The 26,228-nt window shown below is 36.5% G+C and overlaps 1 protein-coding gene and 1 pseudogene across 1 annotated transcript in view; one reads left to right on the top strand and one right to left on the bottom strand.

Annotated features, from left to right (window-relative positions):
- Positions 1-26,228, top strand: part of TLK1 (tousled like kinase 1) — a 151,233-nt gene that overhangs the window by 39,066 nt on the left and 85,939 nt on the right. Inside the window, exon 2 of the mRNA XM_058549228.1 lies at positions 10,064-10,182. Within this exon, the coding sequence (XP_058405211.1) occupies positions 10,064-10,182 (119 nt within the window). The remainder of the gene's footprint in view (positions 1-10,063; positions 10,183-26,228) is intronic.
- On the bottom strand, positions 14,727-25,305 carry LOC131411043 (ubiquitin-conjugating enzyme E2 variant 1-like; annotated as a pseudogene).

Here is a 26,228-nt window from a genome sequence, read left to right as displayed (position 1 = left end):
TCCTGGCAGTCATCATTCTCCTTTCTGTCTCTGAGAATTTGATTACTCTAGGAACCTCATATAAGTGGAATCATACAGTATTTGTCCTTTCGTGTCCAGCTTATTTCACTTAACGTAACGTCTTCGAAGTTTATGTTGTAGCCTGTCAAAATTTTTTGTTTGTTTTATTACAGTCATAATAGTTTGTAACATTGTGAAATTCCAATTGTACATTATTATTTGTCAGTCACCATATATCACATGTGCCCCTTTACCCCTTAGGCCCACTCCCAACCCCCTTCCCCTCTGGTAACCACTAATCTGTTCTCCTTGTCCATGTGTTAGTTTATTTTCCACATATGAGTGAAATCATACGGTGTTTGTCTTTCTCTGTCTGGCTTATTTCGCTTAACATAATACCCTCAAGGTCCATCCATGTTGTTGCAAATGGGACAATTTTGTCTTTTTTAACAGTTGATGTCTTTTTTAATGGCTGAGTCGTATTCCATTGTATATGTACACCTCATCTTCTTTATCCATTCATCAGTCGATGGGCACTTGTTGCTTCCACGTCTTGGCTATTGTGAATAATGCTGCAATGAGCATCTGGGTGCATAAATTTCTTTGAATTGTTGGTTTCAAGTTCTTTGGATAAATACCCAGTAGTGGGATAGTTGGGTCATATGGTAATTCTGTTTTTAATTTTTTGAGAAATCTCCATACTTTTTTCCATAGTGGCTGCACCAGTTTGCATTCCCACTAGCAGTGTATGAGGGTTCCCTTTTCTCCACATCCTCTCCAACATTTGTTATTTTTTGTCTTGGTGATTATAGCCATTCTAAAGGGTGTAAGGTGATATCTTAGTGTAGTTTTGAGTTGCATTTCCCTGATGATTAGTGATGTTGAATATCTTTTCACGTGCCTATTGGCCATCTGTATATCTACTTTGGAAAAATGTCTGTTCATATCCTCTGCCCATTTTTTGATTGGGTTGTTTGTTCTTTTTGTGGTTGAGTTGTGTGAGTTCTTTATATTTTGGAGATTAACACCTTGTCGGATATATGATTTGCAAATATTTTCTCCCAGTTGGTGGGTTGTCTTTTCGTTTTGTTCCTGTTTCCTTTGTTTTGCAGAACCTCTTTAGTCTGATGAAGTCCCACTTGTTTATTTTTTCTTTTGTTTCCCTTGTCCAAGTAGAAAAGAGCCTGGTATTTGAAAAGAGCCTTCTAAGACCGATGTCAAAGAGTGTACTGCCTATATTTTCTTCTAGGAATTTTATGGTTTCACATCTTACCTTCTAGTTTTCAATCCATTTTAATTTTTTTTATGGTGAAAGATAATGGTCTCCTTTCATTCTTTTGCATGTGGCTGTCCAGTTATCCCAACACCATCTAGGAAATTTATTCCTGGATATTTTATTCTTTTTGTTGTGATTGTAAATGGGATTGTATTCTTCATTTCTCTTTCTGTTAGTTCATTATTAGAGTATAGAAATGTTGGGGCCAGCCTGGTGGCGTAGTGGTTAAGTTTGCATGCTCCGCTTTGGTGGCCCGTGGTTTGCACGTTTGGATCCTGGGCGCAGACCTACACACAGCTCATCAAGCCATGCTGTGGCGGCATCCCACGTACAAAATAGAGGAAGATTGGCACAGATGTTAGCTCAGTGATAGTCTTCCTCCAGCAAAAAGAGGAAGATTGGCAACAGATGTTAGCTCAGGGCCAATCTTCAACAACAACAAAAAAAAATAAAAAGAAATGCCACTGGTTTTTGTAAGTTGATTTTGTACCCTGAAACTTTGCTGTAGTTGTCAATTATTTCTAATAGTTTTCCAGTGGATTGTTTAGGATTTTCTCTATATAAAATCATGTCATCTGCAAACAGCGAGAGTTTCACTTCTTCATTGCCAATTTGCATACCATTTATTTCTTTTTCTTGCCTAATTGCTCTTGCCAAAACCTCCAGCACTATGTTGAATAAGAGTGGTGAGCATGGGCACCCTTGTCTTGTTCCTGTTCTCAGAGGGATGGCTTTTAGTTGTTCCCTGTTGAGTATGATGTTGGCTGTGGGTTTGTCGTATATGACCTTTATTGTGTTGAGGTACTTTCCTTCTATACCCATTTTATTGAGAGTTTTGTCATAAATGGATGTTGGATCTTGTCATGTGCTTTCTCTGCATCTATTGAGATGATCATGTGATTCCTCATTTTGTTAATGCAGTGTATCACATCGATTGATTTGTGGATGTTGAACCATCCCTGTGTCCTTGGGATATAAATCCCACTTGATCATGGTGTGTGATCCTTTTTTTAAAAATTCATTTATTTATTTATTTTTTTCCCCCAAAGCCCCAGTAGATAGTTGTATGTCATCGCTGCATTTCCTTCTAGTTGCTGTATGTGGGACACGGCCTCAGCATGGCCGGAGAAGCGGTGCGTCGGTGCGCACCCGGGATCCGAACCCAGGCCGCCAGCAGCAGAGCGCGCGCACTTAACCGCTAAGCCACGGGGCTGGCCCGTGTGATCCTTTTAATGTATTACTCTGTTCAGTTTGCAAATATTTTGTTGAGGATTTTTGCATCTATGTTCATCAACAATATTGGCCTGTAATTTTCCTTCTTTGTGTTGTTCTTGTCTGGCCTTCGGATCAGGGTGATGTTGGCCTCGTAAAATGTGTTATGAAGTGTTCCATCTTCTTCAACTTTTTGGAGTAGTTTGAGAAAGGTATGTGTTAAATTTCCTTTGAATGTTTGGTAGAAGTCTCCAGAGAAGCCATCTGGTCCTGGACTTTTAATTTTGGGGAGGTTTTTGATTACAAATCTCTTTACTTGTGATTGGTCTATTCAGATTGTCTGTTTCTTCTGGATTCAGTTTTGGGAGATTGTATGAGTCTAAGAATTTATCCATTTCTTTTAGCTTGTCTGATTCATTGGCATATAGTTTTTCATGGTATTTGTCCCTCTTTGTCTCTTGTTGCCTATTTTATCTTGAAGTTTATTTTGTCTGGTATAAGTATGGCAACACCTGCTTTCTTTTGTTTGCCATTAGCTTGGAGTATCATCTTCCATCCCTTTACTCTGAAACTGTTTGTCTTTAGAGTTGAGATGTGTTTCCTGGAGGCAGCATGTTGTTGGGTCTTGTTTTTTAATCCATCTGGCCACTCTGTTTTTCTGGCCACTCTGTTTTTTTTTTTTTTTTTTTTTTTTTTTGTGAGGAGATCAGCCCTGAGCTAACATCCGCCAATCCTCCTCTTTTTTTGCTGAGGAAGACGGCCCTGGGCTAACATCTGTGCCCATCTTCCTCCACTTTATATGGGACGCCGCCACAGCATGGCCTACCAAGCAGTGGTCAGTGCGCGCCCGGGATCCGAACCAGCAAACCCCGGGCCGCTGCAGCGGAGCGCGCGCACTTAACCGCTTGCGCCACCGGGCCGGCCCGCCACTCTGTTTTTTGATTGAAGAATTCAGTCCATTTACATTTAGAGCAATTATTGATATATGATGGCTTAATGCTGCCATTTTATCACTTGTTTTCAGATTGTTCTGTATTTCCCTTGTTTCGCATCCTGTGTATTTCAGACTGCCAGTTCAGTTTGGTAGTTGTCTATGATGGTTTTCTTAGTTTTCTGTTTATTTATCATTTGTGTCCCTGTTCTGATTATTTGTTTAGTTGTTACCGTGAGGTTTGTGTAAAGAATCTTATAGATGAGATAGTCCATTTTCTGTTAGCCTCTTATTTCCTTAGTCTAAGCAGCTTCCATCCATTTCCTCTTCCCCGTCTAAGTTATTGTTGTCACAACTTATTCCATTTTGTAATGTGAGTTTGTGGTTAAAGTGATGAGATTATAGTTATTTTTGTTTTCCTTCTTTTTATCTTTAATGTTATAATTAAGTGTTTGCTAACCTATTCAGATAGCTGCAATTTTCTGGTTTTGTCTGCCTATTTATCTCCTTGCTCAAGACTTTGTAAACCCTTTCTTCTTGTTTCGGGTTTGAGGGCCTTCTTGATCATTTCTTGTAGAATGGGGTCTTGTGGCGATGACCTCCCTCAGCTTTTGTTTATCTGGGGAGGTTTTTATTTCTCTGTCGTATCTGAAGGATATTTTCACTGAATAGAGTATCCTTGGCTAAAAGTTTTTGTCTTTTAGAAGTTTGAATATATCATTCCACTCTCTCCTAGCCTGTAAGGCTTCTGCTGAGAAATCTACTGAAAGCCTGAAAGGGTTCCTTTGTAAGTTATTTTCTTCTGCCTTGCTGCCCTTAATATTTTTTCTCTGTCATTGACTTTTGCCAGTTTTACTAATAGATGACTTGGAGAAGGTTTTTTTACATTGATGTAATTAGGAGTTCTGTTAGCTTCTTTTTCTTGTAATTCCAGCTCCTTCCCCAGGTTTGGGAAGTTCTCAGCTGTAATTTCTTTGAACAAGCTTTCTGCTCCTTTCTCCCTCCCTTCTCCCTCTGGAATACCCATAATCCTTATGTTGCATTTCCTGATTGAGTTGGATATTTCTTGTAAAATTTCTTCATTTCTTTTCAGTCTTAGTTTCCTTTCCTCCTTCACCTGAAGCATTTCTATATTTCTACCCTTCAAATTGCTAATTCTGTTCTCCATAGTATCAGCTCTGTTGTTCAAGGACTCCAGATTTTTCTTTGTCTCATTCCTTGTGTTTTTCATCTCCAACATTTCTGATTGGTTTTTCTTTGTAGTTTCAATCTCTTTTGTGAAGAATTCCCGTTGTTCGTTAGTTTTATTCCTTATTTCATTGAACTTTCTGAATTTTCTTGTAACTTGTTGAGTTTTTTTATGATAGCTATTTTGAATTCTCTGTCATTTAGATTGTAAATTTCTGTGCCTTCACGATTGATTTCTGGGTATTTGTCTTTTTTCTTCTTGTCTGAGGTATTAATACTATATATACTATATACTATATATACTTCATACTATTTGATGGGGTGGATTTGTGCTTTTACATAGTGGTAGTATCTGGACACAGATTCCACCCGTTGCCACTGCGGGGAGGAGGGGCTGTGTATTCTGAGCCTGCCGTGATCCTTGATGTTCTTGCCTGTCCTTTGGACTCTGTGCTGACAGGGGGCCTGTCTGTGATTACCTGCTTTTCACTGCTACTTTACAAATGTATGTGCATGCTCTCTGGTGGGGGTCCCTTGCTCTGGCTGATTGGCTGAGCTGGTGTGCCAGGCGGGGAGAGGGGCGCTTGGTTTCACGTGCACGACCCCAAGGACATTCTCACTCCGACCTTGCTATATGCCCTCCTGGGGTGCTGGCTGATGAAGACACCCCTGCAATTGCTTAGCCTCCTCTGCGTGGAACTTTCCCGTGTCTGGGAGGCAACTCAAGAGTGAAGGCATTCTGCAGAGAGCTGCCCCTCCCCCCTCTCTTCTCAGAGCTGTGCACAGTCCCATGCCCTAGGTCGCTGCCGAGGAGGGAGAAGAGATCCCCTGACCTCCTTCCACTTCCTTCTGGGGGTCTAGCACCTCCACCTTCAGACATATGGCTGCGTGGGTCTCTCAGATGTCTGTTGTGTTGTGTGAATGTCCTCTGTTGGTTTATGAATGTCCTTTTGTTTGTATCTTGGGGAGAGTCTAAGAGAAGAGCTCACTCCGCCATGATGCTGACATCACTCAAAATTTTCTTTGTTTTTAATGCTGAATAATATTCTATTTTATATCTATATATACTACATTTTGTCCGTTCATTTGTTGATGAACGCTTAGGTTGCTTCCACCTTTTGGCTGTTATGAATAATGTTGCTATCAACGTGGACATACAAATATTTGTTTGAGTCTTTGCTTTTACTTTTTTTGGGTATAAACTCAGAAGTGGGCTTTTTGGATCATATGGTAATTTTATGTTTAATTTTTTGAGAAACTGCCATGCCATTTTCCACAGTGGCTGCACCAGTTTACATTCCCACCAGTAATGCACAAGGGTTCAGATTTCCACATCCTTGCTAACACATGTTATTTTCTGTTTTTTGATAACAGCCATCCTAATAGGTATGAAGTGGTATCTCATTGTGGTTTTGATTTGCATTTCCGTAATGATTAATTATATTGAACCTCTTTTCAAGTGCTTACTGGCCAATTCTGTATCTTCTTTGTCCGTTTTTAATTGGGTTTATTTTTTTTGTTGTTGAGTTATAGAAGTTCTTTATATATTCTGGGTATTAACCTCTTATCAAATATATCATTTGAAAATATTTTCTTCCATTCTGTGGGCTGCCTTTTCACTTTCTTGATAGTGTCCTTTGATGCACAGAAGTTTTAAATTTTATTGAAGTCCAACTTATCTATTTTTTATGTTGCCTGTACTTTTGATTTCATATCCAAGAAATCATTGCCAAATCCAATGTCATGAAGCTTTTCTGCTGTTTTCTTCTAAGAATTTTTATAGTTTTAGGTCTTATGTTTAGGTATTTGATCCATTTTGCATTAATTTTATATATATTGTGTTCAGGTAAGTGTTCAACCTAATATATATGTGTATATATATATTTTTTTGGTAAGGAAGATTGACCCTGAGCTAATATCTGTTGCCAACCTTCCTCTTTTTGCTGAGGAAGATTAGCCCTGAGCTAACATCTATGCCCATCTTCCTCTATTTTCTATGTGGGATGCCACCAGAGCATGGCTTGATGAGCGGTGCGTAGGTCTATGCCCGGGATCTGAACCTGCAAATTCTTGGCCACTGAAGTGGAGCATGTGAACTTGACCACCATGCCACTGGGCCAGCCCCAAACTAATATTTTTGAATGTAGATATCCAGTTCTCCCAGCACCATTTGTTGAACAGGCTGTCCTTTCCTCATTGAATGGTCTTGGCACTTTTGTCGAAAATCATTTGACCTTGTATGTGAGGGTTTATTTCTGGGCTCTCTATTTTATTCCATTGGTTTATATGTCTGTCTTTATATCAGTACCATATACTTATTATTTTTTTTACTTTTGACAAAGCCACGAAGGCTATTTATTGGTGGATGTAGAATTTTACCTTTTTGTTTTTCAGTGAATGGTGGTAACAAAACAGGAAAAACACGGGAAAAAATCTTTGACCTCATACCGTACGCAAATATTAATTTAGGATAAATCATCGACCTAAACAGTAAAACATAAAGCTTATAAAGATTATATTTTTTACTCTGAGGCATGTAAAATTTTCTTAGACTAGAAAAAGAATAACTATAAGTATTTTAGAAAAAAAATAACTATAAGTAGAAAAAGTAGGTAAATTTCACTTCACCAAAATTAAACATTTCTGCTTATCAAAACACCACAAAGAAAATGGAAAAAAAATCAGAGACTTAGAGATAATGTTTTTCCTGTCTATCATCTATCTATCTACTATTTGACAATGACTTATATCTAAAATACATAAGTAGTTTGTACATATCTATAACAACCTAATAGAAAATTGGGCAACAGACTTGAAAATATTCTTAACATCAACAATAAAGATATACAAATTGCCAAGATGCTTATGAAAAGGTGCTAACATCATTAGTAATTAGGGAAATGCAAATCAAAATCAAAACTGGGTAGTACTTCACAGTGCTCTGATAGTTAAAGATAAAAAGACTGTCAACATCAAATATTGGCAAGCATATAGGAGTGTAAAATAGTACAACTACTTTGGAGACTTTTAGCAGTTTCTTAAATAGTTTATATGTAACATCCCTATGACCCATCAATTCCACTCCTGGGTATTTACCCAAGAAAAATGAAACATTTATTTACAAAAGTAATTGTACAAGAATATTTATAGCAACAATATACTTTTTTTTTTTTGCTGATTAAGATTCACCCTGAGCTAACATGTGTTGCCAGTCTTCCTCTATTTTGTATGTGGGTCGCCGCCCCAGCATGGCCACAAGTGGTGTAGGTCTATGCCCGGGAACCAAACCCAGGCCACCAAAGCGGAGCGTGCCGAAGCTAACCACTACACCACTGGGGCTGGCCTGAGAATATACTTATTTTTAAAATATGATTTAATGTTTTCAAAATAATTCTGTGCTAGGGAGGAAGTGATAGTATTTTACACAGTAAAATCTCAGTGAATTGTAAGCTCTTTGAGGCCAGTCTGTCTTATTAGTGCTTTATTTCCAGTGCTAGGCTTAAGACTTGACAGACTTGGTATATAATAGGTGTTTTCATTTGAGAATCATCAGTTTGAAGCTGGAAGGAGTACGAAGAGAGAACAGAAGGCCATCGATTGACCCTTGGTGGGTATTCATAGTTAACAGAGAACAAGAGGAGAAACAGAAGAGATATGGTTGAATTCCGAAAACTAGAACTGTGTATTTTAAAAACCAAGGAGTGAGAGTTTGGGGTTCTTTTAATTCCCGAGAAAGAAATGGTACATAGTTTCTGACGTAATAGCAGGATCAGAAAGAAAAATGGAAGTATTGGTGATACTTGAAAGTACATTGTCGAGTGTATACTTGTAACAGAAACCCGATTCCAGGGACCTAAGGAGGATATGGTTATAAATCACCAGTTTAAGGAAGGAATTATATGATAACAGCATGAAATTCAAGCTAAATTGGTTTTTTAAAATGGCATATAAAAAGGGCAGAAAGAGGCAAGGAGGGGAAAGTTGCAAGAGGGAGATGGGACACATGCAGATGCAAGACCCCTTGGATGTCAAGAAGAAATGGGATCAAAAGCAAGAATTGAAGGCTTTAAGCTTTTTAAAAATAGTTACCTCTTTGTCTGAGATAGAAGAAGGAAAAGTAGACAGGGAAGATACATTCAGGTACAGGGATGCAAATAAACATGAAAGGATGGCTGTTATCCATCTAGTCTTCTAACCAGATGAAGATGAAAGATAATGAAGGCAACTTTAAAAGATAAGGTCTACAGAAATGGTTCTTAACCTTTAGGAAGGGAATGTCAGGGTATGTGGAAGGGGTCTAGTGTAGTTTGAAAATATTCCACATGGATTCTGGATTTTGATAATATCCTCCTTGCTCCCTTTGAGAACCACTCGTTTGTCAGTTCTAAGATTTTATTGGTAGAGACTTAGCAGACATGGATAAAAGAATGTTTAAGAGTTTAATTGACCTTTAGTTAGAATTTGTGGTGCTTTAGTCTGCATAGAAGTAATTACATGAGAGTGCTGATTTTTCCCTTATAATTCTCAAGGTGAATGTTTAATAATAGATGTTACCTCAATGATCTGTTTGTTATATTTGTGTGTTTTTCATCTACTTGACAGAGACTGAAACTATCAACTGTACAAAAAAATCTTTGGGATGTGACAGTAATAAAACAGTTTTTCCCAGTTTAAAATATAGTTAGTCAGATAGAGTATATATAAACAAAATAACTCAGTAGTGATGTCAGTTAGTGCCAAACTTCTGTTTAAGCTTAGAATGGGTGGATTACACTATGGTGGTATTTTTCAAACTCTGGACCCATGGTTCATTAATGGCTCATGAAATCAATTTAATAGCTCACAACCAGTGTTTTTTAATGGACTAGAATAAACTAGAAAATATTGGAGTGCCCTGCATGCAGTAAGAAGTATTTGTGGAACTTTTTTTTTTTTTTTTTTTTTTTGGTGAGGAAGATTAGCCCTGAGCTAACATCTGTTGCCAATCCTCCTCTTCCTTGCTGAGGAAGATTGGCCCTGGGCCAACGTCCATGCCCATCTTCCTCTACTTTATATGTGGGACACCTGCCACAGCATGGCTTGATAAGCGGTGTATAGGTCTGCGCCTGGGATCCGAACCCTGGGCCGCCGAAGTGGAGCGTGTGAACTTAACTGCTATGCCACTGGCCAGACCCTTGTGGAACTTTTTAATATATCTTTGTATGTATCTGTGTACTGAGTTGGGCGAAAAATATATTTTTTACTGTGGATTGCAGTAAGAAGTGTTGGAAAACCACTGTAGGTTGTTTTGAAAGTGAATGTGTACGTTATAAAATCTTAAAGTCTCTTACTTTTATCTATTTGTAGAATTCATTCATTTAAGTTTATATTGACGTCTCAACTAACCATACATATTTTATGTGTGTTTGTGTGTATATAAAGTTATATATGTGTGTGTATGTTTTTTATCTTAATAGGTGCAATGGATGAGCTTCATAGTCTGGATCCAAGAAGGCAAGAATTATTGGAAGCTAGATTTACAGGAGTTGCAAGTGGGAGCACTGGGAGCACTGGCAGTTGCAGTGTTGGAGCTAAAGTGAGTAAAATTATATCATTATTTGATGTTCTTTCCTTGTATTAAGTGATCTAAAATATATTTTGTAAAGGATCTCTACATATGTACTTAACAGCAAATTATTACTTTCTATAGTTTTTGTAATGTGTACAAAAAATTTAGTGTTTATAAACCTGATTTCTAATATAGCATAACGTATTTCAGAGGCCTTATGTTATATACAGCATAATAGGTTTCAGGGGTAAAAAGGAGTTTGGTAGATTGTATTGTCTTTCTCCCATTATGTAATTTTTAACCTTTCCTGTCCTTTGTTTCTTTCTTGCCCCTATCACCCATATTCCTGTCTGTGTATGTTATTTTTTGTACATTAATCCACATTAGTGCTTCTAACTGCTGCATAAAACTTAATAAGTGTATCTGTTAGGCCTTCCAGTGACAGACATCAGGTTGTCTTCAACTCCCCACTACCTCACACTGCAGTGAATTTTGTGCTCATTCTCTTATGGACATTTGTGAGCAGAATTGAATAAATATGCAAGATTGCTATTGTGCAAAAACAGTTGTATAAAACTAATCTGCACTTTCAGCAGAGTGCAGGAGTATTTCTGTATCCTCACTTGGCATCATCCAGATTCCTCATTTTTTTTTTTTTCGCTTGGTGAGGAAGATTAGCCCTGAGCTGACATGTGCTGCCAGTCCTCTTTTTGCTGAGGAAGATTGGCCCTGGGCTAACATCCGTACCCATCTTCCTCTACTTTATATGTGGGGTGCCTGCCAGAGCATGGCTTGATAAAAGCTGTGCGTAGGTCTGTGCCTGGGATCCAGACCTGCAAACCTCGGGCTGCTGAAGTGGAGTGTGCGAACTTAACCACTACACCACCATGCCGGCCCCTAGATTCCTCATTTTTGATAGTCTAATAGGTATAAAATAATATCACATTGTTTTATTTGTACCACCAATTATTTTGAGCATTTCTTCGTATGCTGTTAGCTTTTTGGGAATCTCTTATAAATTGTGCCAATTCTTTGCCTCTTTTTCTGTCAGGATTACTTTCTTTTTGAAACTGATTTTCCCATGTTCCTTGAATGTTCTACATATTAATTCCATGTTGGTTGTATACAGTGCAAATAACTTCTTCCATTTTGTCATGTTTGTTAACTTTGTTAATGGTATCCATCATTGTACAGGATTGTCATATAAGACTCTTTAATTTTGTTGTAATCAAACTCACCAGTTGTTTGCCTTCTAGTCTGTACCTCTGAAGTTTTGACAACTCTTGGTATACTAAGAAAAACAGTCATCACCATTAACTATCTGGGTCAAATAGACCCTTTTGCTATTTTTATATTTTAAGTTACGTTACCACTAATTGATAGCAGTAGGAGTAAAGGTATAATGAAAAACAACTTTATCAGAAATTTTAATGATAATTTAAATATACTGTAAACTTCTTTGTATCAGGTAAGTCTTGGTGCACAAACATCATAAAAGATGAAGGATATTACCGTGTGACCTTTGAGCATAATGAGATGGTCTAAGTTCTTGTTGCAGATTATTATGTGATGAAGTCCATTCAGTTGAATGACTGATGAGAATATCATGTTTCCCTTTTTTCCTTAGAAATATATTATCTAATTCATTGATTGTTGAATTTGATAAAATTCATCTAGGATAATATCATTTGATAACTCTTAAGATTTTACTTATATAGTAAATGTCACCACCATCAGTTTTAGAGTCTAGAGGTGCTGTTATCTCTTTGTATTTATTTTCTGATTTGTCTAATACTTATAAAATGTCTTCCTCTGTCATTCTCTTCTCTTGACCATCTTGGGTGGAAAATGAAAATTTTTAGATTCTCATCTAGAGTCAATGAAAGCTAAAATCAGACTACGAAGATTATGTCTCTGGTCTTATAATTCTTGAAAGATGATGCGGTACTTTGGGCAAGGCAAGAAGATAACTGAAAGATGAAAATTTATTTCATTATTGATCATTAAATCTGTGTCGTTTTTCTATTTTCTACCGTAATAAGTTACCACAAAGTTGCTTCAACCAACACAAATTTGTTATCTTATAGTTCTTTAGGGTCAGAAGTCTGACACTAGTCTCATGGGGCTAAAATCAAGGTGTTGATTCTGCATTCCTTTCTGGAGGCTCTAGGAGAGCATCCTTTTCTTTGCCTTTTCCAGCTTCTGGGTGCCTTAACCTGCGTTCCTTGGCTTGTGGTCTCTTTTCCTCTTGTCTTCAAAGCCAGCAGTATTGCATCTTTCTTCTTCTTCGGAAGTCACGTCTCCTTCTGACCACAGCCTAGAAGGATTCTACGCTTTTAAGTATTCATGTGATTAGATTGGGCCTACCCTAGTCTGGAGAATCTGGTATAATTCCCCCAATTCAAAGTCTTTATCCTTAATCACATCTGCAAAGTCCTTTTTGCCATACAAGGTAACATTCACAGATTCTGGGGAGTAGGGCATAGGCAATCACTGGTTCCATTGTTTTGTCTATCATACCATCATTCTTCCATTTTCTTTTTATTTTAGGGGTTATTGTTTGTTTATCTTAGCATAGTTGGGAATAATTCATAAACAATAACGAGTAATGATGAAGTAATTCCTAGGTTGATTTAATAACAAAATATAGGAAAAGTAGGATCCCATAATGTATTTTAGATTTATGAAAGGGTCCTTTAGGAATCTGGTAATTAATTGCAAGATAGAAGGTGTTTTATTCAATTAAAAATAAATTTTATTTTTATTCTTTCGATGATTTTTGAGAATAAAAGTACTGAAATACCAGTCTTTACAAATAGTTAGAACTGCTCAAGAAAGAAGCTCAAAAACTAAAATTGGGTCCAGTGGACCCTGATAGTACTCTAAGAGTTAAATATTTTTTCCCCACCTCTGGATCACGAAGATATTCTCCAGTTTCTTCTATTAATTTTATGCTTTTACTGTTCATATTTGCTCTTTAGTCCGTCTAGGCCCCACTTTTTATATAGTATTGATAGGGATCCAGTTTTATTTTTGTCCATCTAGTGAACCAGTTTTCTCTACAATGCTTCTTAAATCATCTGTATTTTTCCACTGATTAGTGATGCCACCTTTATCTATTAAGATGCCATGAGGGGCCGGCCCCGTGGTGTAGCGGTTAAGTACGCACACTCTGCTGCTGGCAGCTCGGGTTCGGATCCTGGGCGCGCACTGACGCACCGCTTGTCAGGCCATGCTGTGGTGGCGTCCCACATAAAAAGTGGAGGAAGATGGGCACAGATGTTAGCTCAGGACCAGTCTTCCTCAGCAAAAAGAGAGGAGGATTGGCATGGATGTTAGCTCAGGGCTGATCTTCATCACAAAAAAAAAAAAAGAAAGATGCCATGTATATATACGGATCTGCCTCTGAAATTTCTCATATGTTCCAGTGGTCTATCTGAGTTCTCGTGCCAGTATCACATTAAAAAAAAATACTTAATGTCTTTTTTATATGGTAGAGCAAGTCTTTTCTTTAATCTTCTTTTGTAAGGTTGACTTAGTTGTTTATGGATCTTTATTCTATCATATAAAATTTGAGCATCTCCTCATTTGCATGTTAGCCTTTGGGGATTCTTTTTCTATAATAGCTTATTTATATATTTTTCCTTAAAAGGTTCAAATGGAATTTTTACACTCAATGCACTGAATTTATAGATTAATTTAGGGAGTACTGAATCTTTGTAAGGTTAAGTTGTCCCATCCAAATAAATGAAATGTCTCTCCATTTATTCACTTCTCTCTATAGAGTTCTTAAGAAATTTTGGTTAGTTTTTATGAAATTTTTTGGCTAATTCCTCTCTACTTAAGCTTTTGTGGCTAAAGTATTTTTTATTATATTTTCTGGTTGGTTATTGCTGACCTAGGAGGCTTTTGATTTTTATAGGTTGGTCTTATATGTTAGCAGTCTTGCTGTTGATCTCTTTTATTGGTTGTAGTAGTTTATTGATTCTCTAGGTTTCTCTAAGAGAGATAATTATCTTCCAAAAATGAAGTTTATTTCTTAAACCTCATATATATTCCTTATATTGGTCATGACTTCCAGTATTATGTCTTGTTCAGGAGAAATATCTGAAGTTTCTCCATTAAGTAGAGTGTTTGCTGTAAGTTTTGTGTGTATAACCACAAATTAAACAAGAGCTTTTCTATTCCTGGTTAGTTTAGAAACAAGTTTTTGTTCTTTTGTTTGTTTTAAAAATCATAAATGTTGTTGAACTTTATGAAAATCTTTTTTTTGTTTTTGATTAAAAGAATCATAAAATTTTTCTCCTTTGGATTCTTAATGTGGTGAATTACGTTAATACATTTTGTTTTTACATTTGGCAAGATGATTTGTTATAGCACAACTTATATATTTCAAATGGACAAAAAATTAGTATCATTTACAGTATGTTAAGATAAATTGCCTTTGAATGAGAGCTTCTTTTCTAGTACTTTGAAGTCTACAAGACATATCTAGAAAATTTACTACTGTGGAAAATGAAGACTGCCTAAATCGAATGGGGGAGGGGAAGGGCCTGTGGTTTTCTTTTTGATTAATTGCTATAACACTGCCCTTTGGGTGGCTGAGGGAGTTTCAGATTTTCTTTAAACATCATTAGGCGCTGAAGCTCTTGCAGGACAACTTGGATGCTATATGAATTCTGCCATTTTGCTAGCACTGATATGGCTCTTGGGTCCACCACTGCATTAGAACTATTAATTCCATTCATACTAATTTTTGTTACAAATCTTACAAAGAGAGGTGCTTCTGGGTATTTGTGTCCACATTCTATTTTAAGGCTGTATATTCAGTTTTCATAAATTGTCCGAGCCTGTGGTGACTGCCGTCTTGTGCCGCTGTTGCTTGAAGGCCGGCCAATACATTTTTTTTTTTTAATATTGAACCTTGCTTGCATTTCTGGGATAAACCCTGCTTGATTATTATATAGTATTTTTAAAAATACATTTATTGGATTTAATACATGATTAATTATTTTATTTAGGATTCTTACATACATGCTTATAAGAGAAATACATGTACAGACCTAAAGAGTAAGAGTTCAGTGAGTTTTGACAAATGTGTACACTTGAAGTAATCCACATCCCTCTCAAGATACAGAACATTTTCATCACCCCACGTTATCTGTTTTATAAATCAGTATGACACTAGCCCCATAAAATGAATTGCTTCCCCTTTCACTGTTTTCAGTTTTTTCAACATCTGTATGTGATAGAAAATGTTCATGGGATGTAACAGGAACTGTAAAAGTATCTTGTCCTGGGGTTTGTTGGGAGAGGAGGTCTTTTACTACCATTTTAATTTCTTTAATATTATTTAGTTTACTAATCTATTTTATTTAAGCTTTTCAAAGTTATTAGTGTATAGTTACAATATTTTTAAAAACCTCCTTTGTTATTTCCTTTCTGTTCGTTCTTTCATATTCTCCTTTTCTGTTCGTTTTTGCCAGAGCTCTGACTAATCTAATGACTATTTCAAAGAAACAGATTTTGGCTTTGATCTATTTCACTGTGTTTTTTTCCCATTGATTTCTGTCTTCATAATTTACTTGCTTGTTCTTTTGGATTTTCTCTGTGCCTCTTCTTCCAGCTATTGAGTTGAATGAATTAGTGTATTTATTTATATAGAGACATAACTAACATACAATAAAATATATAGATTTTTAAGTGTTCAGTTATGAGATTCCCTACCCCCGACTCCCATGGTGTTTATTAAGGTATAATTTATATATAGTAAAATTCACCCTTTTTATTATATAGTTCTCCTGTGAGTTTTGACAAATGTCTACAGTGTGTAACCCCCACCACAGTTAAGATATAAAGTAGATCCCAAAATATTCCCCCATGCCCTTTTGTAGTCAATCCCTCTGGGTTGCCCTGACAACCACTGATCTATTTTCTGTTCTTGTAGTTTTGCCTTTGCAAGAATGTCATATAAATGGAATAAGTATTGTAATATGTAGACTTTTGAGTCTGACTTCTTTTAACTTAGCATAATGCATTCATTTGAGTTTCATCCGTGTTGTTTGTTATCAATAGTTTGTTACTTTTTATTGCTAAATAGTATTCCATTGTATAAATATACCATACTTCTTTTTAATCCATTTCTCCTAGATGAGAACATTTGGATTGTTTCCAATATTTTGAGAGTTACAAATAAAGCTACTATAAACATTTGTATGTTACCTCCTCTTAGATTTGACAATTGTTTATGTGGTGTAAATACCACACATGGAGTTTTTCCTGATGTTTTAAAGTTACATATTCTATTTTTAGTATTATGATAATACTCCATAATCATTGGACGAGACAAAAGAGACATAGCAGCCAAATGCAATGTGTGAATCTATGAATCCTGATTTGCCCCTGGATTGGGAGAAAATCAGCTATAAGACAACTGGGGGAAATTTGAGTAGGGACTGTATGTTGGGTGATGATATTGAATTAATGTTGGTTTTTCTGTTCTTCTTGGGTAAGCTTATATTTTAAAAATATTCGTTTAAATTTCAAAGCAAATATAGGAGGTCGGCCCCGTGGCTTAGCAGTTAAGTGCGTGTGCTCCGCTACTGGCGGCCAGGGTTTGGATCCCAGGCGTGCACCGACGCACTGCTTGTCCGGCCATGCTGAGGCCCCGTCCCACATATAGCAACTAGCAGGATGTGCAACTGTGACATACAACTATCTACTTGGGGCTGTGGGGGGGGGGGGAAGGAGGAGGATTGGCAATAGATGTTAGCTCAGAGCCAGTCTTCCTCAGCAAAAAGAGGAGGATTAGCACGGATGTTAGCTCAGGGCTGATCTTCCTCACAAAAAATAAAATAAAATAAAAACAAATATAGGTGAAGCTACAGAATATAAGATAGTGGTGAGCAATGACTCTTATAATGTTTTTATTTAAATTGATGGTGATAATGTGCTTGTGAAATGCAGTATTATTGGATAGGCAAATTTTAATATGGTAGCACGAGGAATTTGTAATGTGAAAGTAAAAGCATTCTAAGGATCAAATTTCTGATAGTAATGGTGCTCTGGGAAAGGAGGGACAGGGGAGAAAGATAAGAAAATCAGCTAGGAGTACAGAATAATCTTTAATATTTGATATATCGATAGAGAAAAATGGGGTGATATGTTTGCTAAAATTAAAAAAGTAATAAGCACAAGCAACAGAGATACTGTACATAGAACTTTTAAATTGCTGTGATGGGTGTAGAAGGAGGAATAAAAAGAAACTTAATCCAGTGAAAGTGAGGGAGAGAAAAAGGAAACAAGAAACAAGAAAAATACTCTATTTTTACCTATTGTATAATGTAGAAGAAATAAAGCCAAGTATATATTATCACAATAAATGAGAATCCATCTGTAGGCTGTTGACAAGAAACGTCTCCCTCAAATGACAAAGATTGAAAATAACTAAAAAGAAAATATTTCAGGTAATCATAAAGAAAAAGAAAGTAGAATTGATTATAAATTTGAGATCAGTTTCTCCCCAACTCAGAGCCTTCCAAAGACTTCCCACTCCATTTAAAATAAAATTCGGGATCTTCACTATGCCCTAACAAGACCACCTGATGATCTAGCTCTAGACTAAATACTAAACTAACAACTGCCCTGCTACTGCACCCACACTGGTTTATTTGCCAGTGGCCGCAAACATACTTCTCCCTCACTTGATTCAAATTTCTGCTCAAATGTCACCTCTTCAGAGAGACTTTCTGTGACCACTCTATGTAAGATGGTACCTATATCACTCTAGCCCTTTCTCTACTTAATTTTTTTTCATATGCTTATTGGTTCCTTGTATAATACTAATAAATATTTATGTATTTGTTTATTATCTGTTTCCCTTCTTGTAATGTAAACTCCATGAGCACTTGAAGTTGTCTTTTTTTTTTTTTCCACTGCTATATCCCTTCTATCTACAATAGTACTAAGGCCCTCAATAAATATTTTTGAATGCATGAATGAATATCAAGTAAAACATTCTTCAAAACCAAAAGCCTGAAAGGTACAAAGATATTTTCTAAGGACTAAGAATCCATAAAGAAGGTATGACGGTTATAAACCTTTATATATCAAATAGTTGTAAAAATACATGGTGAAGTTATTAAAATACAGGTACAGTGAGGGATTTGAGTATACTACTTTTAGATTTTAACTGTTCAAATATATATAAAAGAGCAAAGCTATACGGGATTTGCGCAATATAATCTATGAGCTTAATTTGATAGATATACATACACACACACCAGTCACTCCTCTTTATTGGAGGATTTGGTAATTGCGGATTTGCCTGCTTGCTAAAATTAACGTGTAACCTCAAAATCATTACTTGCATTGCTTTGCCAGTCATTCAAAGGCCTGTGCATGTGCAGAGAGGTGAAAAATTTGTCACCTGAGGCCAAACAAAACAATTCTGTGCCTGTGTGTTTCAGCTACAAGTGTTCTTTTTGCAGGTTACTTAGTGCTATGGTTTTCACATTTTTGTACTTTTTATTGGTAGTTTCACTGTTTAAAACGGCCCCCAAGGATAATAGTGCTGAAGTGCTGTCTAGTGTTCTAAGCACAAGAAGGCTGTGAAATGCCTTAGAAGAAAATGTGTTAAGTAAGCTTTGTTCAGGCATGAGCTACCGTGCTGTTGGCCATGAATTCCATCTGAATGAATGGAAAATATACATTAAATAAGGTGTCTTTAAACAGAAACACAGGGGGCCGACCCCATGGCTTAGCGGTTGGGTGTGCGTGCTCTGCTACTGGCGGCCTGGGTTTGGATCCTTGGCACGCACCGACGCACCGCTTGTCCGGCCATGCTGAGGCGGTGTCCCACATACAGCAACTAGAAGGATGTGCAACTATGACATACAACTATCTACTGGGGCTTTGGGGAGAAAAAGGGAAAAAAAGGAAGAGGATTGGCAATAGATGTTAGCTCAGGGCCGGTCTTCCTCAGCCAAAAAAAGGAGGATTGGCATGGATGTTAGCTCAGGGCTGATGTTCCTCACCAAAAATAAATAAATAAATAAATAAATAAACAAACAGAAACACACTTTTATGTAAAACAAGCTTATGTATTGATTGGTTGGGATGAAAATGAAACAAGAAGCTTACGGGAACCTAACCCTATACATACTTCCCCTAGCAGCAATGATTCAGCATTTGCTAATTCAGTGTTCACAGCTCATAACAAAAATTGACTGGAGAGAGAGGGAATTTGTATTCCATCATATGCCACTTCTTTTCTCTTACCCCAAGCCTGCTTCACCTGTTTATTTTACTTGCCCGAGATCCCTGTGGCATGAGTTTGTGGCTCTATTGTAGGATTACAGATAGAACGTAAAGGTAAACGTTATAAATTGTACTGATGTAAAGTTAATATGTAGCTGTCATGTTGGGAGGAGCTAAATGTAAAGATCTGTTTTCTTATTTTACATAGTGAGGAGTCACACAGCGTTTCAAGTTAAAGAATAAAAAATTACATATAATATTTAAAATTAAAGTAACTATTTGAAGAATTAAAAATAACATAAATATTTCAGGAAGAAGGGGAGGCTGTGATGCCAGTGAACTAAATTCTTCATCTTTCATGGTAGGGTTAAAAAAGGACATATTGAAATATAGCCCGTAGACTGGAGTACTTTGCACCTGTTAGAAAGAATGGAGGTAGCAGAGGACAAAAGGAATGAAGAAGCTCTCTGTGTTGATTTGGAAATTTCTCCAAGATATATTAAGAGAAAAGAAAGCAATGCAGGACAGTCTGCATAATGTTATCTTTTGAGTAAGAAGGGAGGAACCAAAGAATGTATATTTAATTTGCTAAGGTAGGCATATAGCCTCTAGAAAGATAAAAAGAAACAAACTGAAGTAGCCTGTTGATATTACCTATTCAAAAACTTAATTAAAAACAATTTTTTCGAAAGTGGTTGCCTCTGAATAGTGAGACTGGTGTGGGAGTAAGAAATTTATATTTCTGTAATGAAATTGTTTCTATGTGCCTGTGTTGCTTTTTTATTTTAAAAAATGTCCCATGACTGTTTGCAAAAAAAATCTATTTTCTGTTTTGAAGGCTTCAAGAGTCTATGAGTGTGTGTCTGATGTGCACATACTGTATATCTGAGTGTGTAAATGGTTATGTACTAGATTTTGTCAAGCTTTTGTCCCCCCTCTGTGCTTTCCCCCTCAGTAATTTGTAACTTTTACATTCTTTTTGTATTGAGATATAATTCACATACCATAAAATCGACCCTTTTAAAATGTACATTTCAGTGGTTTTTAGTACTGTCGTCCCTCGGTATCCTCAGGGGATTGGTTCTAGGATCCCTTGCAGATACTAAAATCTGTGAAGGCTCAAGTCCCTTACATAAAATGACATAGTATTTGCTTATAACGTTCACACATTGTTCCATGTACTTTAAATCATCTCTAGATTACTTATATAATACCTAGTACAATGTGAATGCGACGTAACTAGTTGTTATACTGTATTGTTTAGGGAATAATGACAAGAAAAAAAAACTACAGATGCGACCATTGTAGGCCTTTTTAATTCGAAATTGGTGAATCCGTGGATGTAGAACCCGTGGATATGGAGGGCCAACTGTATATCACAAAGTTGTGCAGCCATCACCACTGTCTAATTCCAGAATAGTTTTATCACCCCAAAAAGAAACCCCATAAACATTAGCAGCAATTCTCCATTCCCCTGCTCTCCTACCCCACACTCCGGCCCCTGGCATCCACTAGTCTACTGTCTGTCTTTATGGATTTCTTATTCTGAACGATTCATATAAAATTGAATCATACAATATGTGGCATTTTGTGTCTGACTTTTTTCACCTAGTATAATGTTTTCATGGTTCATGAATGTTGTAGTATATATTAGTACTTCATTCCTTTTTATGACTGAATATTCCATTGTATCGATGTATCACAATTTGTTTATTCATTCATCAATTGATGGAGGTTAGGGTTGTTTCCATTTTTTGACGTAAATAATGCTGCTGTAAACACTTTGCTACAAGTTTTTGTGTAGACATGTTTTCAGTTCTCTTAGGTACAAAGAATGGAATTAGGTCACTGTGATATTGACACAGGAAAGAAAAATAGACCAATATAACCAAATAGAGTCCAGCAACAGACCTATTCATGTATAGTAACTTAACATATGACAAAGGTGACACTGCAGTGAAGCAGGGAAATGGTGATCTTTTATAATAGATTATGCTGGATCAATTGGATATCCATGTGATAAAAAAAATGACTCTTGACTCTCAACTCTTGTGACTTGTATATCTAAATATGAAAAATAAAACAGTAGGCTTTAATTAGAATAATGACAGATTTCATAAGTGGATCACAAAAGACGCTTAACCATAAAGGAAAACATTTGATAAATATATATGAGTGAAAAGGCAAGTCGTGGAGGATTCATACCCAAAATATACAAAGAATTCCTGCTAATCAAGAAGAAAAGACACACGATCCATAGTCAGAGTTTCAAATGCCAACCCTATAATGAAATTAGGCCTATAATGAAAATTAGTAGAACCATGTCCTGTTCTTCCAACCCTGCATTCATTCTTCACAGAAGCAGTCTTTCTCATCTTGTAGCTTTATATTATATATGATTTGTTTTATTTATGTCTGTATTTCTAAATAAGCTTATTATAGTTCTTTTTCTTTCTTTTTTAGTTTTAGATATTTATTGACTTCGTATTGTGGAAGATGAAGAGTTGACTCTTTTAAGGGATTTAATTTTCCATCCCTATACAAATACTCACACTTCTGACCCCATCCTAATTTAGATATATTTTGCTTTTTGTTTAGATCATTATTTCATTGTTTATATTATGACTATGTGAATTTTGTTCACAGCTATGAGATACCATGATTACATTGCTTCTTTTGTACAACTTTTTGTTTTCTCTAGAGTTAATAGTCGGTTTATTTCTTTAGTTTTTCTAATATTCAGTGTAAGCATCCACATGCTCTCTAGCAGAGGTGTGTGAATCTTTCATTATTTTCAAATAAAAATTATTCGTTCTTTTTTCCCCTTGTTTTTCATTAGACATCTCTGAAATTTTTCATTCTTCTTTTCTTATCTAGGCTAGTTGCTCTCTATTTCTCCTGGATGCCTGTCATCCTGGAATCTCTCTTCTTGGTCATCGTGGGAATTCCTTTTGTATCTGTCCTATGTTTGAGCTCCTGTTTCCTGTGTGCCATATCTACCTCTTTCTTGGTTTATTTCTGTGTTTTGGTGAAGCAGATTCTCTGATCCCACTTCCTGAGAAGAGATACATGGGTAGTCACATTTTTGAGATCTTGCATATTGTCCTCCCACTTGGTTGTTAGTTTGTCTGGGTGTAGAATTCTAGGTTGGAAATCATTTTATCAGAATTTTGAAGGCATTATTCCATTGCCTTCTAGCTTTCAGTGTTACTGCTGAGCAATCCAATACCATTCTGATTCCGGATCCTTTGTAAGTAACCTGTTACTTCTCTGGAGGCTTTTAGGATCTTCTTTTTAATCCCTGGCATTTAAAATTTTTTATTATAGTGTGCCTTGGTGTGAGTCTTCCTTGAACCAGTGTCCTTGGTTCAGAAGTGTATCCTTACAATCCAGAAACTCATAGTTTCGAGTTCTGGAAAAGTTTCTTGGATTATTTCTTTGATAATTTCAGCTTCTTGAGTTTCTTTTTTCTGAAACTCTCATTATTTGGACCAGGGTCTCTTGGACTGATTCTCTAGTTTTCTATTTTTTGTGTGTGTGTGAGGAGGATTAGCCCTGAGCTGACATCCGTTGCCAATCCTCCTCTTTTTGCTGAGGAAGATTGGCCCTGGGCTAACACCCATGCCCATCTTCCTCTACTTTGTATGGCACGCCGCCACAGCATGGCTTGACAAGTGGTGTGTAGGTCCATGCCCGGGATCCGAACCTCTGAACCTCAGACCACTGAAGTGGAGCACGAGAACTTAACTGCTACACCACTGGGCAGGCCCCACTAGTTTTCTTTTTTCTTTGAATTTTTGTAGTCTCTTTCTGGGAAGATTTCTTCAACTTTATTTTTGAATCCATCTGTTTTTTTTCCTTTCCATTTCAGCTATCATATTTTTAATTTCCAGGAGATTTTTTTTTCCCTCTTGTGATGAGAAGTTTTAAGATTTACTGTCAGCAACTTTCAGATGTGCAGTACAGTATTGTTAACTACAGTCGCCATGCTGTACATTACATCCCCATAACTTATTTATTTTATAACTGGAAGTTTGTACCTTTTGGCTCCTTTTACCAGTTTTGCCCACCCCCACCCCCTGCCTCTGGCAGCCACCAATCTGTTCTCTGTATCTGTGAACTCAATTTTGTTTTGTTTTTTTTAGATTCCACATATAAATAAATTCTTACAGTATTTGTCTTTGTCTGTCTGACTTATTTCACTTAGTATATTATGACCTTGAGGTCCATCCATGTGGTCACAAATGGCAAGATTTCCTACTTTTTTTTTTTTTTTAAGTTTTCTTTTTTTTTTTTATAATTTTATTTATTTATTTTTTCCCCCAAAGCCCCAGTAGATTGTTGTATGTCATAGCTGCACATCCTTCTAGTTGCTGTATGCGGGACGCGGCCTCAGCATGGCCAGAGAAGCAGTGCACCAGTGCGCGCCTGGGATCCGAACCCGGGCCGCCAGCAGCGGAGCATGCGCACTTAACCGCTAAGCCACGGGGCTGGCCCAAGATTTCCTACTTTTTTATGGCTAAATAATAGTCCATTGTATATATATATACCACGTTTTCTTTATCCATTCATCCATTGATGGACCCCTAGGTTGCTTCCATGTCTTGGCTATTGTAAATAATGCTGCAGTGAACATGGAGGTGTATATATCTTTTTGAGTTAGTATTTTCATTTTCTTTGGATAAATACCCAGAAGTGAAATTGCTAGATCATATGGTAGTTGTATTTTTAATTTTTTGAGAAACCTCCGCACTGTTTTCCACTGTGGTTACACCAATTTACATTCCCACTGACAGTGCACAGGGGTTCTCTTTTCTCCACATCCTCGCCAACACTTGTTATTTCTTGTCTTTTTGATAATAGCCAGTCTAACAGGTATGAGGAGGTATCTCATTGTGGTAAGAGTTTTTTCTTTATCTTTGGTTTTCAACAGTTTGACTACGATGTTCCTAGGTATGCTTTTCTTTGTACTTATCCTGCTTAGGGGAATCAGTGAGCTGCTTCAATCTGTAAATTTATCTTACACCAAATTTTGGAATTTTATGGCTATTATTTCTTCAAATATTTTTGAAGAAATTTCCTCCCTTTTCTCTCCTTCTGTGACTCCAAATACATGTATGTTAGACTTGTAGTAGTGTCCAACAGACAACTGTTTTTCAGTATTTTTCTCTTTTTTGTTTAGTTTGAATAATTTCTTTTGATATATCTTTAGGACTTTCTCTATGCTGCTGTTAAGCCCATCCAGTGAATTTTTTATTTTAGAGAGTGAATTTTTCAGTTTGGAATTTCCATTTGGCTCTTTTTTATATTTCTGTTTCTCCGCTGAGAATTCCAATTTGTTAATTTGTTACAAGTATATTTTCCTTTGTCATCTTGAGTATACTTACAGTAGCTTCTCTAAGACCTTTGACTACTAATTCCAATATCAGGGTTACCTTGTGGTTGGTCTCTATTGATTGTCTTTTCTCTTGAGTATGGGTCACATTTTCTTATTTCTTCATATGTTTAGAAATTTTCTATTATATCTTGCACACTGTGAATGATACATTATAGTGACTGTGGGGTTTGGTGTATTCTTCTGGAGACTATTGATTTTTTGGTTATTATTTGTATTAGCAAGCAATTAACTTGGCTGGTCTAAAATCTAAACTGTGTCTCCCCAAAGAGGATAGCAGCTGACGTCTCTGTTCAGTTGTTTTAGCCTTATCTGGATTGCTTAGAGTCTGCTCCACTCTTGCATAGATCAGTAACCAGCCAGAGACATGGGTAGAGTTAATATGCAGAATTTTAGACTCTCTCTTTGTGCTTCTTTGTTTTCCAGCATCTGCATTCTCACTTTTCAGTTGCAGTGGTAGCTCCAAACTCTGGTTTTTCAAGCCAGTAAGACTGCATGTTTTGATCCAAATTTTAGCTGCTCTGTGCAGCTCAGACTAGGGGCCTCCCCTCAGGCAAAAGCTGTAAAAACAGGAAACCTACCCAGTTCTGTTCCCTTCTTCCAAATGTTGTTTCCTATCCAGATTCTGCCTACTTTAGGTTACTCAAGAGTCTTCAGGCAGTTGTTTTTTATATTTTTTTCCCAGAATTTATAGTTATCTGTGGGAATGTTGGTCTGATAAGAGGTATTCTATTATTACTTGTAGCAGAATCTGTATATTTTTTTTTATTTACATCTGTATCTTCCTATATACCAAGAATTGTGGTTCTTAAGGACATAAAGCAGATGATAGAGTTAGAATATCACATAATTATTTATTTGCTTCTTTCTGTATCTCACAGTGCATTCTCAAAATAACAATGCTTGTACTATCACAATGACCAAAATTGTTACTGAGAACAGTCCAAATTTTTGTTGCTTGTGCTTTCCATAAATTTCCATTCCCCAGTTTTTAAAATATTTTCTTTTTAACAACTTTGTGTGCTTTTAGCCATAAAATTTTATACTTTCTTCTTCATACTTCTCATTTAATCTTTATCAACAAGTAAATATTATTGCTTGCCATCAGTTCTTAGGTTGAAACTCGATTCATTTTGGTTGTCTAAAGCCTCTAGATTTCTTTTGGAAGGTCTCAAGGGAGCAGTATTTCCTGATTTTTGGCATTTTGATAACAGTTTATCTGTACCTTATGTGTTCAAAATCAATTTCACTGAATATAAAACACTTTACTCATATTTTCTTTTCTTGAATCTCATAAATATGCTACTCCATTTTCTTCTGGTATAAAGTGTTACCTTTGAAAATTTTAATGTTGGCCTTCTGGGTTGATATTCTCAGGCGTACATTGTGCTCTTTCAGTCAGAGTTTCAGTTTTTTTAAA

The sequence above is a fragment of the Diceros bicornis genome, chromosome 10 (assembly GCF_020826845.1).
Source record: "Diceros bicornis minor isolate mBicDic1 chromosome 10, mDicBic1.mat.cur, whole genome shotgun sequence".
NCBI lineage: Eukaryota > Metazoa > Chordata > Mammalia > Perissodactyla > Rhinocerotidae > Diceros > Diceros bicornis.
The sequence above is the reverse complement of the archived record's forward strand: the minus strand, read 5'-3'. Positions and strand labels throughout refer to the sequence as shown.